This window comes from Leguminivora glycinivorella, chromosome 16 (genome assembly GCF_023078275.1).
Source record: "Leguminivora glycinivorella isolate SPB_JAAS2020 chromosome 16, LegGlyc_1.1, whole genome shotgun sequence".
Taxonomy (NCBI): Eukaryota; Metazoa; Arthropoda; class Insecta; order Lepidoptera; family Tortricidae; genus Leguminivora; species Leguminivora glycinivorella.
In genome coordinates this window covers 19,610,235-19,625,774 of record NC_062986.1, presented here as the reverse complement: position 1 = coordinate 19,625,774, position 15,540 = coordinate 19,610,235, and the positions used below count along the sequence as shown (strand labels likewise).

The following is a 15,540-nucleotide window of genomic DNA, read 5'->3' as shown; positions in this document are numbered from 1 at the left end:
ATCTATTCCCATTTGACCCGGCAAGAAGTTGGAGACTAAAGGGAAATGCCGCTTGAAAGCAGGGCTTTACATACACACAGACCGAGCAACGTCGCAAGGCAATACCCTCGCGTTCCAAATGTTGAATTTTGGTGTAGAAATGCCTCGGCAAATGGGCATTTTCGCGAAAAAATATTTAAAACTTTTTTTTTCAAAATAGATAGAGTTCATGTTTTTCCCACTCAGAATCACGAGCCCTTTCGATCCTACTAGGTAAAAATAAGAGCCCCTAATTAAATTTTTCCACTTCCTCACCATTATTCAAACACTGTGTATATCGGTTATAGAGTGGAAAATATGCAAAATAATAGAACATTTTGGGACCATTTTTTTGTCTCTTGGTTTTTGTCCTAGATCGAAAGGGCTGGTGATTAATTATGAAGGGTAAGAAAAACATAAAATTTACCTACCTACCTTAGAAAAAATATTTTTGGTGTTTGTTTTCTCGAAAATGACCAAATCTAAACTGGCAATTTGCCTCGCGATGCTGCTCGGTCTGTGTGAATCCTCCAAATAAAGTTATTGATATCGTGTATTATTCGATCGAGAGGGAGCGTTGACTTAAGTCATACAGAGCCGTCACTTTCGTACTTTGGTGGGATTTCGGGAAAATTGTCTATGAGGAGTCGTGAGGTACAACAGGCTAATGTGATGTCCAATGCATAGAGAAACAACGAAATATTTTATATTGTAAATAATTTTCGTTTTCTCTCTTAAGCAATACGTGCTTATTGTGGCTAATTTGTGTAGAAAAGCTTATTCGCCCAAATTATATTTAATTCTAGATTACAATAAAATCTTCTTTGCGTTGGCTAGTTTTAGCCTTTTGGTGTCCTGGGAGTAGGCACCTGTTATTTCATATTAACTTCCCTTTATTTTCAAATAATACTTTCGTTAGCAGTTTCCGCGTGTAAATATGTCAGACTCAACTGTGTGACTCAACCCCGTATAGTAATGTTCGACCTTACCACTCACAGTTGTATAATCGCTATCGCTTGAGTACTAAGTAGATCTGCGATACAGTGTGTGACCTTTAGGGCTTTATAATTTTAGTGTGGTTTGAAGTCAGTGTTGTTAGAAGGCCCTTTTGAAATCTCACAGATTATACGAGGTTGAGTCGTATCATTTAACTATACAAAATTGAGTAACTCAACGCCCGATATCGTTTTTAAAGACGTTACTTGATATATTTTTGAGCTCCGATATTTGTAATGGCGACTGTAAAAAACCATATGATTGTCTATATTTCTATGCAAAAATATCTATGGTAAGGTAGGGTAAGACAAACATTTATAGGGAATCTACTATTGCCCCGACCTAAGCTATGTCAGGGCCAGTTGCATCAACCACAGTAATCCGACACATCAACGTCACGCAGCAGTAGTCTATGGGAATTTCTGTAAGCGTGTTCATATTATTAACGAGTGATTTTTTGGTCGTCGAAACCTGATTCCGCGTCGTTAGGTTTGGGGAGACTTTTAGTCGTACCTTACCTTACCTTAGATGTTGTTTTTGAATTGAATGGCGAGTACAAGGTAGGTTACTAAGAATATTAAGTTATAACACGGTTTTCAAGCTTGCCATATCACTGTTGATTATCATTGCTTGTTGCTTGTGCGTATTGCTTGCTTGTAGTTGTATGTATGCATATACTGCATGTATTGATATGTATGTTGATCGTATATGTTCCCCTCTACATAACCAAGTTACAGTAGTTACTAAATCGGAATATTGAAAGATTAGGTTCGTTGTGGTCAGAATAATGAATTAAATCGAAAATAATATTAAATATAATTCGTTACAAGAGTATACTACTAACAAATTTCCCATATGTTTCGCTCCACGAGAAAAGGTATAGTCAGCAACAAGTATATGAATGTAACACTTTAAGCACTCACTTTTTGTATACGTTTAAAGTCACATGCATGTCGAATACGATTAAATATTATTTTACCTTTTTTTAGACGTTTCGGCCAGGTTGCACTGGCCGTGGCCACGGAAGAGATGTCCCAGCAACCGCCGTAGGTATAACTCTAGCGCGATGAGAATGGGATTAACGATGACATATTTACCATATATGTACCACTGCCTGTGTGACTCAACTTTGTATAGCTACGTTCGTCCTTACCACTCAAACTCGTATAACGATCGCTTAGTATGCAGATTGATATGCGATACGGATTGAGTCATACGATGTCATTCAATTATACCACTCTGAGTCACACAACCCTCGATATGTGAAAGTTTGTATAAAGGCGGGGTCGCTACTCTTGAGAAAGATCCTCGAAAATGGATCGAAAATTCGAAACATGTCGAACGCTATATCGACTTAACACGTGAGTAACCCGCTTAAAATATGTTTGAGTCTCACGGGAGTTTTATAGTTAAAATCTCAAACTTCTTCTTCGTGTAAAGGGATCAAGTAAAACTAAATTTTTGTTTGCCAATGCTTAGCCACTTCAAGCCCTCGAGGGGTAGTTCTTAAGAGATCTTCTTCAGTACACGTTCAATCTCAAACTAACGCGGTTCAGTAATACCATGACCTGTGGGACGTCACATATGGGTATGGGTATATGTTTATGTAACTTGAGTTATGAAGAATAGGGTATTTGTCACTAAGCATGTTCGTATTTTCGCTTGTATGTTTCAAACATTTAGAGTATTTATGGCCTGCATTTTGTTATGAAAATAAAAGGATGCAATTAAACTAAATTAAAAATGTACGTTCTTGAAATTTGTCGAACAAGGCACATCAGCTAATAAAATTTGTGTATACTCTTATTTTGGTTTATCGGGAAGTTATGGCCGCCAATATGTCAAAACTTTCAAGAAAAAAAATGAAGAAAATCGTCACAGTTACGAAAACTCGTTACTAAAAAGCCTGCGTGCGTAGCCGAATGCACAAACGCTCACGAAACGAAACGCTTGTAGATATCTATTTCTATCGCTCTTGCGTATTGGCGCGACAGAGCCATACTACCTTTCGCGGCGTTTCGTTTTCGTTTGGCGTCGGAGAAATGCCATTCGGCTACGGGGCCTGGCCCCGTAGCCGAATGGCATTTCTCCGACGCCAAACGAAAACGAAACGCCGCTGGCTCTGTCGCGCCAATACGCAAGCGCGATAGAGATAGATATCTACTAGCGCTTCGTTTCGTGAGCGTTTCGTGAGCGATTGTGCCATTCGGCTAGCCACCCTGATCAGAAATAGTCGCGCCATGTTGCAGAATTTCATCAGAACTTTTTTTATACTACGTCGGTGGCATACAAGCATACGGTTTGCCTGATGGCTAGCGGTCACCGTAACCTATGGACGCCTGCAACTCAAGGAGTGTCACATGCGCGTTGCCAACCCATTAGAAACTTGTACACTCCCCTTTGCTGTGTTATAGTCACAGCAAAAAGGAGAAGTCCCAAGGAGGGTTCGGGTTGCCGACGACACAAAGGACCATAAACGGAACAAATTAGTTCCGTCACCAGCACACCGCACCCTCGTTGAGCTCTGGCAGCCTTACTCACCGGCGGGAACACAACATTATGAGTAGGGTCTAGTGCTATTTATGCTTAGCTCTTGCGTATTGGTGCGACAGAGCTAGATTACATTTCTGCGGCGTTTCGGTGAAACGCCATTCGGCCTGTACAGTAAAAGTATTTGTAAATGATGCCTTAAGTCGCAGCATGAGAGTCGACGTTAGTCTAACCCTTAGTTTTCCGCAGGACGAAACGGACAACCAATCGACTGATAGCTCGAGGAGTACCGCCAGCAGTCAGCAGAGCCAGAATATTCCTAATAGTGATGGTAAGACTACCTAATAATTATAAGAACTTTAAAAACGCATTAAAAACTTACCTTGTGAATAAAGCATATTACACATTAAAAGAATTCTTTGGTGACACAACCAGTGTAGATGAATAACTTTACCGGCACAGACAGGCTTAAGATAAACCCATACACCAATCCATACAAATTGGAATTTGTTAGCTGTTCGTCCAATACGCAGTTCGTCCAAATGATTTTTCACTAAGCATTTCGCCCAACACGCATTTGGTCGTCCAATAGCATTTCGTCCAAATGCGGCACCAATGAGTTTTTCGGAATTTATGTGCGAAATATCAATTGATATTTGCCAGTCGATTTTCGGTAAAGGAAGACATCGTGAGGAAACCGGACTAATTCCAATAAGGTCTAGTTTACCCTTGGGGTGGGAAGGTCAGATGGCAGTTGCTTTTGTAAAAACTAGTGCCTACGCCAAATCTTGGGATTAGTTGTCAAAATGGACGCCAGGCTCCCATGAGCCGTGGCAAATGCCGGGATAACGGAAGGAGAACGATGAGTCCTTTAACAGAGGAACATCATTCATAACAGTTCGGCACTTCTCACTGCAATTTGTACCATCCTACGCGGTGACTCTGACTGTGTCGAGTTGACAACACAAGTAGTACGGCTGCTTGTCCCGATACCGTCTAAATTTGAGTTTCGGCCTTGAAACCGCTGTCTTCTGTCAGTGCCAAGTTCCCGAACAGTGTCGAGAAGGAACTCTCGTTTTGTTCGAGCATTACACAGCTTGAATTCACTCCTCGCATCAGCGCCTGAATGTGATGAGTTTGCTAGTAGATGGATGATGGATGTTCGCCCTTCTTCTGTGCCATATTAGTGTTAATTGTATGTTAACTTTTTCCCGTTATGTATATATAGGGATCATATATGTATTTTCACAGTGCTTTGGTTTATCTGTCATGCTGTGTTAATTATTATGAATAAAAATAAAAATAAATAAAAATCATGTCACGATCCTCACCATTGAGGGAACGACTGAAGAAGATGATAGCCCTCTCTCTAATATCCTCGAAGAGTTAAAGTTAATTCTTCTGTACAGGTCTACCGCAAGGCTGGAGTATGCAGCGAGCGCCCAACGGCAGGATATTCTTCATCGACCACAACCAGAAAACCACCACATGGATAGACCCCAGAACAGGTACATAAAATAATATTCAAAAGAATATAGCATATTCATTTTAGATTTGTAGTTTTATTTTTTGCGTATCATAACATGTTTTGAGCAACCTTAATGTTATGTATACTGTGGTTACGGTACTCTCATATTGGGTATTATAACATTTATAACAGCTAGTGTTGGAGCACCATTATAAGTAATATTATATTGACACATACTGAATAACCTAACCACAAAATTAAAATTTTGGAAAAACCCCCGAATGCGATATAGTAGACCGATTTTCATGAAACAGGGCTAAGAACACTCCCGACTAACTCAGCTTTCAGACAAAAAAAAACTAAATCTGAATCGGTTCATCCGTTCGGGAGCTACGATGCCACACAGACACACAGACAGACAGACAAACAGACAGACAGACAGACACGTCAAACTTATACCACCCCGTCGTTTCTGCGTCGGGGGTTAATAACCACAAAATTAAATTTTTGAAAAAAACCCCGACTGCGATATAGTAGACCGATTTTCATGAAACAGGGCTAAGAACACTCCCGACTAACTCAGCTTTCAGACAAAAAAAACTAAACTAAACGAACAGAATAGTGCAAGCTTGGAACAAATTACCCTCTGAAGTTGTGAACTCTACCAGTGTTAATCAATTTAAAAATAGACTAGACAAACTATCTAAGGAGTGAAATCGTGCAAAGTGAACTATGATTTAGACGTACCAGCATCAGCAGCCTGTCTAAAATGAAATAATAATAAATCGGTTCATCCGTTCGGGAGCTACGATGCCACAGACAGACACGCACATACACACAGACAGACAGACAGACACGTCAAACTTATAACACCCCGTCGTTATTGCGTCGGGGGTTAAAATTAAACAAACATGGTAGGTATATATTTATGGAACTACGAGAGAACGCTAAAATTATAAATAGGCTAGTTTCCTATCATCATCATCATATCAGCCGAAAGACGTCCACTGCTGGACATAGGCCTCCCCCAAAGATTGCCACAATGACCTGTCCTGCGCCACCCGCATCCAGCGGACTCCTGCGACCTTCACCAGGTCATCAGTCCACCTTGTTGGGGGCCTACCCACGCTTCGCCTTCCGGTACGCGGTCGCCACTCGAGAACCTTTTCGCCCCAACGGCCATCGGTTCTACTCTACGTGCAATGTGCCCCGCCCACTGCCACTTAAGTTTAGCGATTCGGAGGGCTATATCGGTTACTTTGGTTGTGTTGCGGATGGTCTCATCTCTGATACGATCTCGCAAAGAGACTCCTAGCATAGCCCTCTCCATTGCCCTTTGGGTGACCTTGAGCTTTCTTATGAGGCCCATTGTAAGCGACCACGTTTCAGTACCGTATGTCATCACTGGCAACACACACTGATCAAGCACTTTCGTCTTCAGACACTGCGGAATATTGGACGAAAGTTTCCTATACAAATAAAATATTTTATGCAGTGCACGAAATAAAGCACCACATAATGAGAAGAAAAATATGGACCGTAGTTATGTTTAAACATAATTTCTATTTAATCAAAGATATATAGTCAAAGAGAAAGTTATAAATTAAATGAATTGACCGTGACGTCACTCCTCAGTATTTCATAGTAATTCCATATTAGCATATCGTTTTGAGTTTTGACAGTTCTTAAAAGAGGCTGATTACTATTGATTATTATTGTACTTCTGTAAGTTTGTTTATCTTGCCTACTTTAAGAGCGTTATAACATTTCGGCGTCGGGCGAAATTAGGTATTTTACCCGCCGCGCGAGCCCAATATGCCGACCCTTTCTAGCACGTCTTATCACTCGCTCGCACTACAATAATGGACAAAACAATCTTGATCCTTCCTATGGAATTTTGATAACAACCACAATCTACTATCTCGATATAAACTTTTTGATTTCTAATAAACATTATTTTGTACGAAAAGACTAGAATATAGCGCAAAATAATATTAGTTACGTTAAAATTTATTTAAAAATTTAAAGTAATAATTATAAACTGTGATCATATTTAAGTAGATCCCATCCCAAATGTTTGCTTTTGTTATATGATAAGTATTAGAGTAAAGTATATATTAATATGATAATAAAATAAGTCAAATATAATTCTAATTACTTCAAGGTGTTACTCAGGGTCTGATGATGGAGTCACCAAAAATCAACTCGCATATTTGAATAACATACAAAAACGAAGTGGTTCAGTTACATGGGTTTATTGGTACCGGTGACCACCATTTGGCTCCAACATCAGACCCTCAGTACCACCTCTTGTCAAAGGTCTTATTAAGAAGAAGTAAGAACCCAATGAGCCTGATTACTAAATGGTTTAGTTACATGGATCACTGGTACTGGTGACCACCATCTGGCTCCATCACCAGACCCTGAGTACCACCTCTTGTCAAAGGTCTTATTGAGACGATCCCAATGAGCCTAAAGACGATGTGGTTTAGTCATATGGTTCATTGGTACTGGTAACCACCATCTGTCTCCATCATCAGACCCTGAGTACCACCTCTTGTCGACGGTCTTGTTGAGACGATTTCAATGAGCCTACATACGAAGTGGTTTAGTTCCATGGTTCATTGGTACTGGTGACCACCATCTGGTCCCATCATCAGGCCCTGAGTACCACCTCTTGTTAAAGGTCTTATTGAGATGAACCCAATAAGGCTAAACACAAAGTGGTTTAGTCATATGGTTCATTGGTACTGGTGACAACCATCTGTCTCCATCATCAGACCCTGAGTACCACCTCTTGTCAAAGGTCTTGTTGAGACGAACCCAACGAGCCTAAACACGAAGTCGTTTACTTACATGGTTCACTGGTACTGGTGACCACCTTCTGGCTCCATCATCAGATCCCGAGTACCACCTCTTGTCAAAGGTCTTATTGAGACGATCCCATTGAGCCTAAATACGAAGTGGTTTAGTCATATGGTTCATTGGTACTGGTGACCACCATCTGGCTCCATCATCAGACCCTGAGTACCACCTCTTGTCAAAGGTCTTGTTGAGACGAACCCAACGAGCCTAAACACGAAGTCGTTTACTTACATGGTTCACTGGTACTGGTGACCACCTTCTGGCTCCATCATCAGATCCCGAGTACCATCTTGATGTGTCTTATCATCTTGACCGTATTGTAATTTTCGCATATTTATCATCATAACGTTGTAATACTTTAACATTCAAACATAACAAAATATTACAAAAACAAATATTTACGGATCTAGGATCAAATTCGTTGGTCGCTGTTTACACACACACAATGCGAGGATAGCCCGTGTATAAACAAGGCGTCCGACCCACACAACGATAAATATTCTCGACGTTTGCGATGAAAACTCGGAGAGCGAAGCGACATACGTCTCACCTCCTCGAGCTCCGGCGCGGCACTGAAATCGCAGGCGTCCGTCGCCGGTAAAATAGCGACAGGAAGGCTAGTTTTCAAAAAATTGGCAAAAAATCATGATAAAATATTATAACAACAAATGGATAACAGCAATTTAAGCACATTGTGCAGATTATTTATATACTAAAATAACTTCGATAACATGTAGATTTTCGGAGAAATGATCACTTGTTTCGATGTATTTTCAAGACAAAATTGAGTTCGTTTTACTTTCAATTTCTCAATTTCAAAGGATTAAATGATAAATATTGTTTAATGGGCCTAAAGTACAAGATACTAGGAATTTAAATTTACCACATTTATGAGAGTGAGCTTATCAAATTGTACATAATAAGAGCTCCGAAATCTGTGCTTCGCGCGGTTTTTCCTAAACGAGCATCAGAAAAAAAATCATTACTAATTGAAAAAGCTTTTTCTTCCATATGTTTTTTAATGAACCGACAGTTAATTAGATTTTCTAACTGAAACAAGTACTTTTACTGTCTTTTAGTATGAGTAAAGTGTACAATTTTGCCGATAAATATTGTACATTTTACAATATATCGCCTTTTTTTGTCATAGCGCTCTTAATGTTCCTCTCATCTAATCTAAGGTTAGCTGGAAGAGATCCCTTATAGGGATAAGTTCGCCTTTGTACCTCTGTTCCTGTAAACTGTATATGAATCTGTTGTACACAATAAAGTGATTACTACTACTACTACTACTACTACTGATTTGACTAGTAGGAAACTAGCCTATTGAGTTGACATTCGTGTTCTGTTTCAGGCTGCGCGTCTCACCTGCCCGCGGTGGCGGCGGCGGGGGCGGAAGCGGACGAGTTAGGGGCGCTGCCCGAGGGCTGGGAGGAGCGCGTGCACACCGATGGAAGGATCTTCTTCATAGACCACAGTGAGCTATTAATTATCGGCTTTTCTATAGGGCCTAAGAGAACACATTTCGGACACTGGCTGAGGTTTTCACACTTTTTAAATTTTAGGTATACTGTGTCAAACAAGTCTGTCAGTAAATAAGAACAAGGCATCTTCTGGGCGAGCTCACTCCATCGTAGGCCACGTCTTTGCCTTTGGCTAGTCTGTGGTCAAGAGTAAGCCCATTTATAATAATAATAATAAAAAAACAAAAACAAAGAAAACTATATGCATCCTTTTCTTTAGGGTACTAGAGAAGAGGATACCTATAATTTTCTTTGTTCTTATTTACTGACAGACTTGTTTGACAGGGTATAGTATTAACATTTTAAAAAGTGTGAAAATCTCAAAAACCAGGTGACTTTTACTAAACCTTAAAGTCGATTTTCTGGATCAGTATAAGGTGCCCTCCTTTTTTTTTATTATAAATGGGCTTACTCTTGGCCACAGACTAGGTGGTTAAAAGGTTGTCCATTAATTACCGGGCACCCTGTATATGAAAGAGTCGTGTAGCACACATTCTAAGCTCGTGTAGGTGAACGCGTACCATGCTTGTATGAGTGAGATATGACAGGTCGACTGGTCGCGTTTTTGACAGGCGGTAACTGTGAGGTCCGAGAGCGGGTGGGTGACTCTTCCGACGGGGAGTGGGAGTGGCCATACTGTACGATAGTACCATTTATTATACTGTGATTACACGTTATAGCAGAATTACAGTTTCTTTTTTAGAAATTTCGAAATACGCGAATTCGATTCTCGAATCATATCACTGAGTTTTTCAAAGTTTACGTAAGATATGTCAATTGATATTTTGCCAGTTCTGTTTGCTCTTGAGCACACTCCCCGAAGTGCAATCTGTAAATCACCGACAGAGTCATGTGTGTCACCTTTCACTTCTCCCCTTTCTGGCTGGTCCCTTTTTGGCAGTATCAGTCGCATGCCGTAATGACGGCATGGTCTTTGCGCCCTATTTTAAATAGGGTTACCCTTTTCTTGCTCTTCTTCATTTCGGGAGTCGAGTCCAATGCGCGCAGCGGTGCAGACGCATTGATGGTTTAATTAAATTATAATTGCGAAATCAGCGCGCGCGCTTTGCCGCGACCGGTAATCGACACGATGGCAGATTCCAAACCGAATCAAACCATCGTAAATGAATTCCTCGCTTTCCTTCAAGAAAAAGACAAGCTGTTACTGGAAGGGGCGATGGATGCGGCAGCTGCTTTCCGGATGTCTTCGCGTGCGTCGAAGTTTTCCGTGGACGACATCTGTGAAGCGAAGAGAGTGTTGTGCGAGTCCCTTGGGATTGCCGGCACCTATGTACCTCACCGGAGAGGCGACGAAACCGGGAAGAAAAGTCTCGAGGACATTAAGAAGATCCTGAAGGAGTACAAAGACCGGATTCCGGAGTTTGTTGCGACGGATATCATCGTTCCGCCGTACGATCCGGATAACGTCGACGTTCGCAGCTTGTTTAGGGAAATCGTGGCCCTAAAAACAAGTTTAGCCGCAGTTATCTCGAAGTTTGAAGCTAGCATGGAAACGATTACCGAGTTACGCAACGAAATCAAATGTTTGCGTTATGCTCCAGCTCGGTCAGCTGTTTCAGACTTGGAGTGCGATCATCGACCTACGGACACTCGTGTCGTGTCGGTTAGTTTGCACGCTGCTGACGCTGTAAAAAGTGCTGCACGTGCCGCCGCCCCGCGCGCGCCCCTCCCTCCGCGCGCGCGGCCGACTCCTATTTCGTCGAAATCACGGTGTCAGCGTGCATACGCTGACGTCACCGCCGGCCAGTCTACTGCAACTAGCCGGGTCAATGCACCAACTACAAAGGGATGTGAAGTACGGGCACCTGCCAAGGAAAATACTTCCCGCACCAATGTGGATGAAGAGGGGTTCACATTGGTGGAAAAGAAGAGCAAGGCGCGCAGAGCGGCTCGCAAGACTATGTGTGGCTCTGCGGAACTGGTGAATTCTGGTCTACGGATTGCCACACCGAGTAGGGCGCTCTACGTGTCTCGCCTGCATTACTCCGCCATGGCTGACGAGGTGGTGGACTACGTTCGTCGGAAGACTGGCTACACGCTGAGGGTGCAACAGCTGCAGTCGCGTCACTACGTGCACTTCAGCTCGTTCGTTGTGCGCGTGCCGCGGCCGCTGCAGGACACCATCGCGAGCGCAGACTTCTGGCCGAAAGGTGTGGTTTTTCGGCGGTTCCGGGGCAACCTGCCAAATCCCACACCGGGGCAAACGACGCAACGGAGCCACGCTGTGACGTCATCGCCCAAATCAATTGTTTAATTTTATTTTTAATTTTGTTCTATTTATTTTCTCTCTTTTTTGTTAAAATCTAAGTTTCGTGACGCATTGGTTTTACTGTAATGTCATGTAAACATGTTTTTACTAATAAATAAATAAATATGTTGGCCATCCTGGCCATCTGCGGCTTTGTACCACCGACAGACTGGTGACTTTCTCCTTAAGTAATTTCTAGATCTACCAATCGGACCCCAGGCTCCCAGGAGCCGTCCTAAAATGCCACAACGAAGATTTTATTTCACTTAGCCTTTTAGCTTTTTAAATTGTATATTTCTTCCACAGATACCCGAACAACGCAATGGGAGGACCCCAGGCTGTCCAACCCGCAAATAGCGGGACCCGCCGTGCCTTACTCCAGGGACTACAAACGCAAATACGAGTACCTGAAGAGCCAACTACGCAAACCGGTATAACCATATTATACACCGTGTTTTTTTCGTTTTCCGTTAAATTCGACACGTAGCTAGGTTCATTATCAGGAACCACCCTGTATATCACCTTTAGTTAAATTGGCAAGAAAATTTTATTTCATCATTTTCACATACATAGTAAATGAAATATTAGTGTATAACATTCAAGTTAGTGTCAAGTAATTGACGGCACATGTCAAAACAAATAACATTATGAATTGGTAAAAGCTGTCCTGTCAACTCCTGTCATACACGTGTTGTGTAATTCTATTTATTTTTTTAATAATTTGATAACCGTAAGAGTGAGGACGGTAGTTTCTTAGATAAAGTAATTGAAAATGAAAATGAAATGAAATATTTATTTTTCAAGTAGGCATATTACAATGCACATATGAACGTCAAATAAAGCTACGCCGGCTCTAACCCTACGCCTCAGCCTCGAGAAGATTTCAGTCCCCCCTCAGTTGGGAGGGGGGTATCCACTATGTTGTAAATCAATCAAGTATGTATATCAAGTGTTTTCTAAACGGGTGTTTTAAGTATACTCGTACTTATTATGTTTTCAGAGCAACGTTCCCAACAAATTTGAGATCAAGGTCCGAAGGAATTCCATCCTTGAGGATTCATACCGCATCATCAGCTCCGTCAGCAGACTCGATTTGTTGAAAACCAAGCTGTGGGTAGAGTTCGAGTCTGAAGTCGGCCTGGGTGAGTTCGACTCTATAACCTAAAGAAATAATTCAGAATACTTTCTGTCCCGCATCACTAAACTGTTTAATAGTTGAAAGGAAAAGTACTCTCATTTTAAGGGACGACAACGCACTTGTAACTCCTCTAATGTTGCAGGTGCCATGGGCGGTAGAAATCGCTTACCATCAGACGATCAACCTCAGCCTGCTTGTTTGCCTCCTTATATAAAAAAACCGGCCAAAGCGTGTCGGGCCTCGCTTAGTATAGGCTTCCGTAGTTTCCCGTATTTTTTTCAAAAACTGTTCAACGTATCAAGAAAAAAGGGGGAGCGGGGGGTACCGTAACAAAACATTTTTTCCACTTTTTTTTACCACTTTGTCGGCGTGATTGATATTGGTACCAAATTCCAGCTTCCTAGTGCTAACGGTCTCTGAGATTATCCGCGGACGGACGGGCAGACGGACATGAGAAACTATAAAAATAATGCATGCAGACTGTTTGGGAATAGTCAAGAGGGTATTTTACCATTCGACCACTGTAGGCTCAAACGGTTTATAAAACAAAATTACTCGAAATTCAAATTGAGAAAATGACTAAATAGCTTTCTTTGAGCCGAAAGGAAAAAAAAATTGTTTTAATAATATTTTCACCACACCAACTGATAAAGGCTTACTTTGCTATTCAAAAACAGATAGCAAAATTGCATTTTATCCACAAGAGTGCAAAGTAATTTCATACAAATTTTAACTTGATATATTGAGCTGGCTGGTAGAAATTATCTATAAATCATGATTTTGAATTATAAATATTGAACAAATTCATAGACTTGATTTAGTTTGATGTTTTATAGTCAGTATTTTATTCGTGTTGGTGTGGTGAAAAAATTTGTGTTTAACTCGGCGGCAAAGTTTGTTTAACCTTCGTGCCTTGAAACCCTCGCAACGCTCAAGATTCCACTTTTTGAACCACTCGCTACGCTCGCGGTTCAATATTGGCACGTGCGGTTAAACAACAACTTTGCCCCCTTGTAAAACAAATAACTATTTTTTTTAGATTACGGCGGCCTGGCCCGAGAATGGTTCTTCCTCCTCTCTAAAGAGATGTTCAACCCCTACTACGGCCTCTTCGAATATTCCGCCATGGACAACTATACCCTACAGATCAACCCCAACAGCGGGGTCTGCAACGAGGAACACCTCAACTACTTCAAGTTTATAGGGAGGGTCGCTGGCATGGCGGTTTACCATGGGAAACTGTTAGACGGTAAGAAATTTACCCCCATACCATTTACACACCATAAGGTTTAGTGAAGTATATCAACAATATGAAGTAGAATGTGTATATAGCTTGGTGTCCATCTCCTTCCTAGAATTATCCTGGCACATTACTACGGATCGTGAGAGGGCTGATTCTTTGGCAACTAATCCCAGAATTTGGCGTAGACACTAGTTTTTAGGTACGAAGCCGACTGCTGTCTAACCTTCCAATCAAGGGGTAAACTAGGCCTTATTGGGATTAGTCCGATATATCAAAAAAACTACTGTCAAATATCAAATTACATTTAGTACATATAAGTTCCGAAAAACTCAGGTAAATATCTCCTTAAGGCGATACAGGAGGGGTCAATTCTCCATACAAACGCTCTCGACTATTTCCTCCCTGGTTTTTGAAGATAGAGCAATGATTTTTTCTACACAGATTGTTATTATTTTTATCTGTGTCGGACCGTTTTGATTTTTTTGATATTTTTATTTTCAAAGACGCTAGAGCCAATCAAAAATTTCCAAAAACGGCCTTTTTCATTATAGCGCAAAAAAAGGTCAGATACTCAAGGTTGGTAACAATTAGCCAAAAAACTAAACGGTCCGACACAGATTATTTCATTGTTATTCAGATTTTCAAATTTCGGTGTGATACTATACAGCACGACCACGGATGATTTTATTAATTCTGATGCGGTACAAATTCACGAAAAAAAATGTACTTTTTTGTACTGACGTTTAAAAAAAATGTACCCTTATGATTTTGGAGTTTCGACATAGGGCCCGTGGTCGTGCTAGGTAGGTACTCCCTGGCACGACCACACTATATTTAATGAGATTTTAAATTTCTGTTGCAGTACAAATTCACGAAAAAAAATGTACTTTTTTGTACTTACCTTTTAAAAAAAATACCCTCATGGTTTCGGAGTTTTGACATGGGGTGTGGTCGTGCTAGATAGGTGGTACTTCCTGGCACGACCACACTATATTTAATGATTTTTTTAATTTCTGTAGTGGTACAAATTCACGAAATAAATGTACTTTTCTGTACTTACCTTTTTATAAAAAGTACCCTCATGGTTTCGGAGTTTCGACATGGGTTGTGGTCGTGCTAGATAGGTACTCCCTGGCACGACCGCACTAAGTTTTTGAAGTAATTTACATAGTACAATTTCAAAACACTTGTTTAGTATTCATTTGACCATCAAATTAAACATAAATATAGTGTGGTCGTGCCAGGAAGTACCACCTATCTAGCACGACCACACCCCATGTCAAAACTCCGAAACCATGAGGGTATTTTTTTTTAAAAGGTAAGTACAAAAAAGTACATTTTTTTTCGTGAATTTGTACTGCAACAGAAATTTAAAATCTCATTAAATATAGTGTGGTCGTGCCAGGGAGTACCTACCTAGCACGACCACGGGCCCTATGTCGAAACTACAAAATCATAAGGGTACATTTTTTTAAACGTCAGTACAAAAAAGTACATTTTTTTTCGTGAATTTGTACCGCATCAGAATTA

General features: G+C 41.0%; 1 protein-coding gene across 7 annotated transcripts in view; it reads left to right on the top strand.

The window, feature by feature from the left end:
• LOC125234595 (E3 ubiquitin-protein ligase NEDD4) overlaps positions 1-15,540 on the top strand; it is a 57,313-nt gene that overhangs the window by 28,539 nt on the left and 13,234 nt on the right. For all 7 annotated transcript variants that reach the window (XM_048140898.1, XM_048140897.1, XM_048140904.1 and 4 more), the window contains 6 exons: positions 3,754-3,835; positions 4,914-5,012; positions 9,192-9,314; positions 11,936-12,060; positions 12,630-12,771; positions 13,807-14,016. In XM_048140898.1, the coding sequence (XP_047996855.1) occupies positions 3,754-3,835; positions 4,914-5,012; positions 9,192-9,314; positions 11,936-12,060; positions 12,630-12,771; positions 13,807-14,016 (781 nt within the window). The remainder of the gene's footprint in view (positions 1-3,753; positions 3,836-4,913; positions 5,013-9,191; positions 9,315-11,935; positions 12,061-12,629; positions 12,772-13,806; positions 14,017-15,540) is intronic.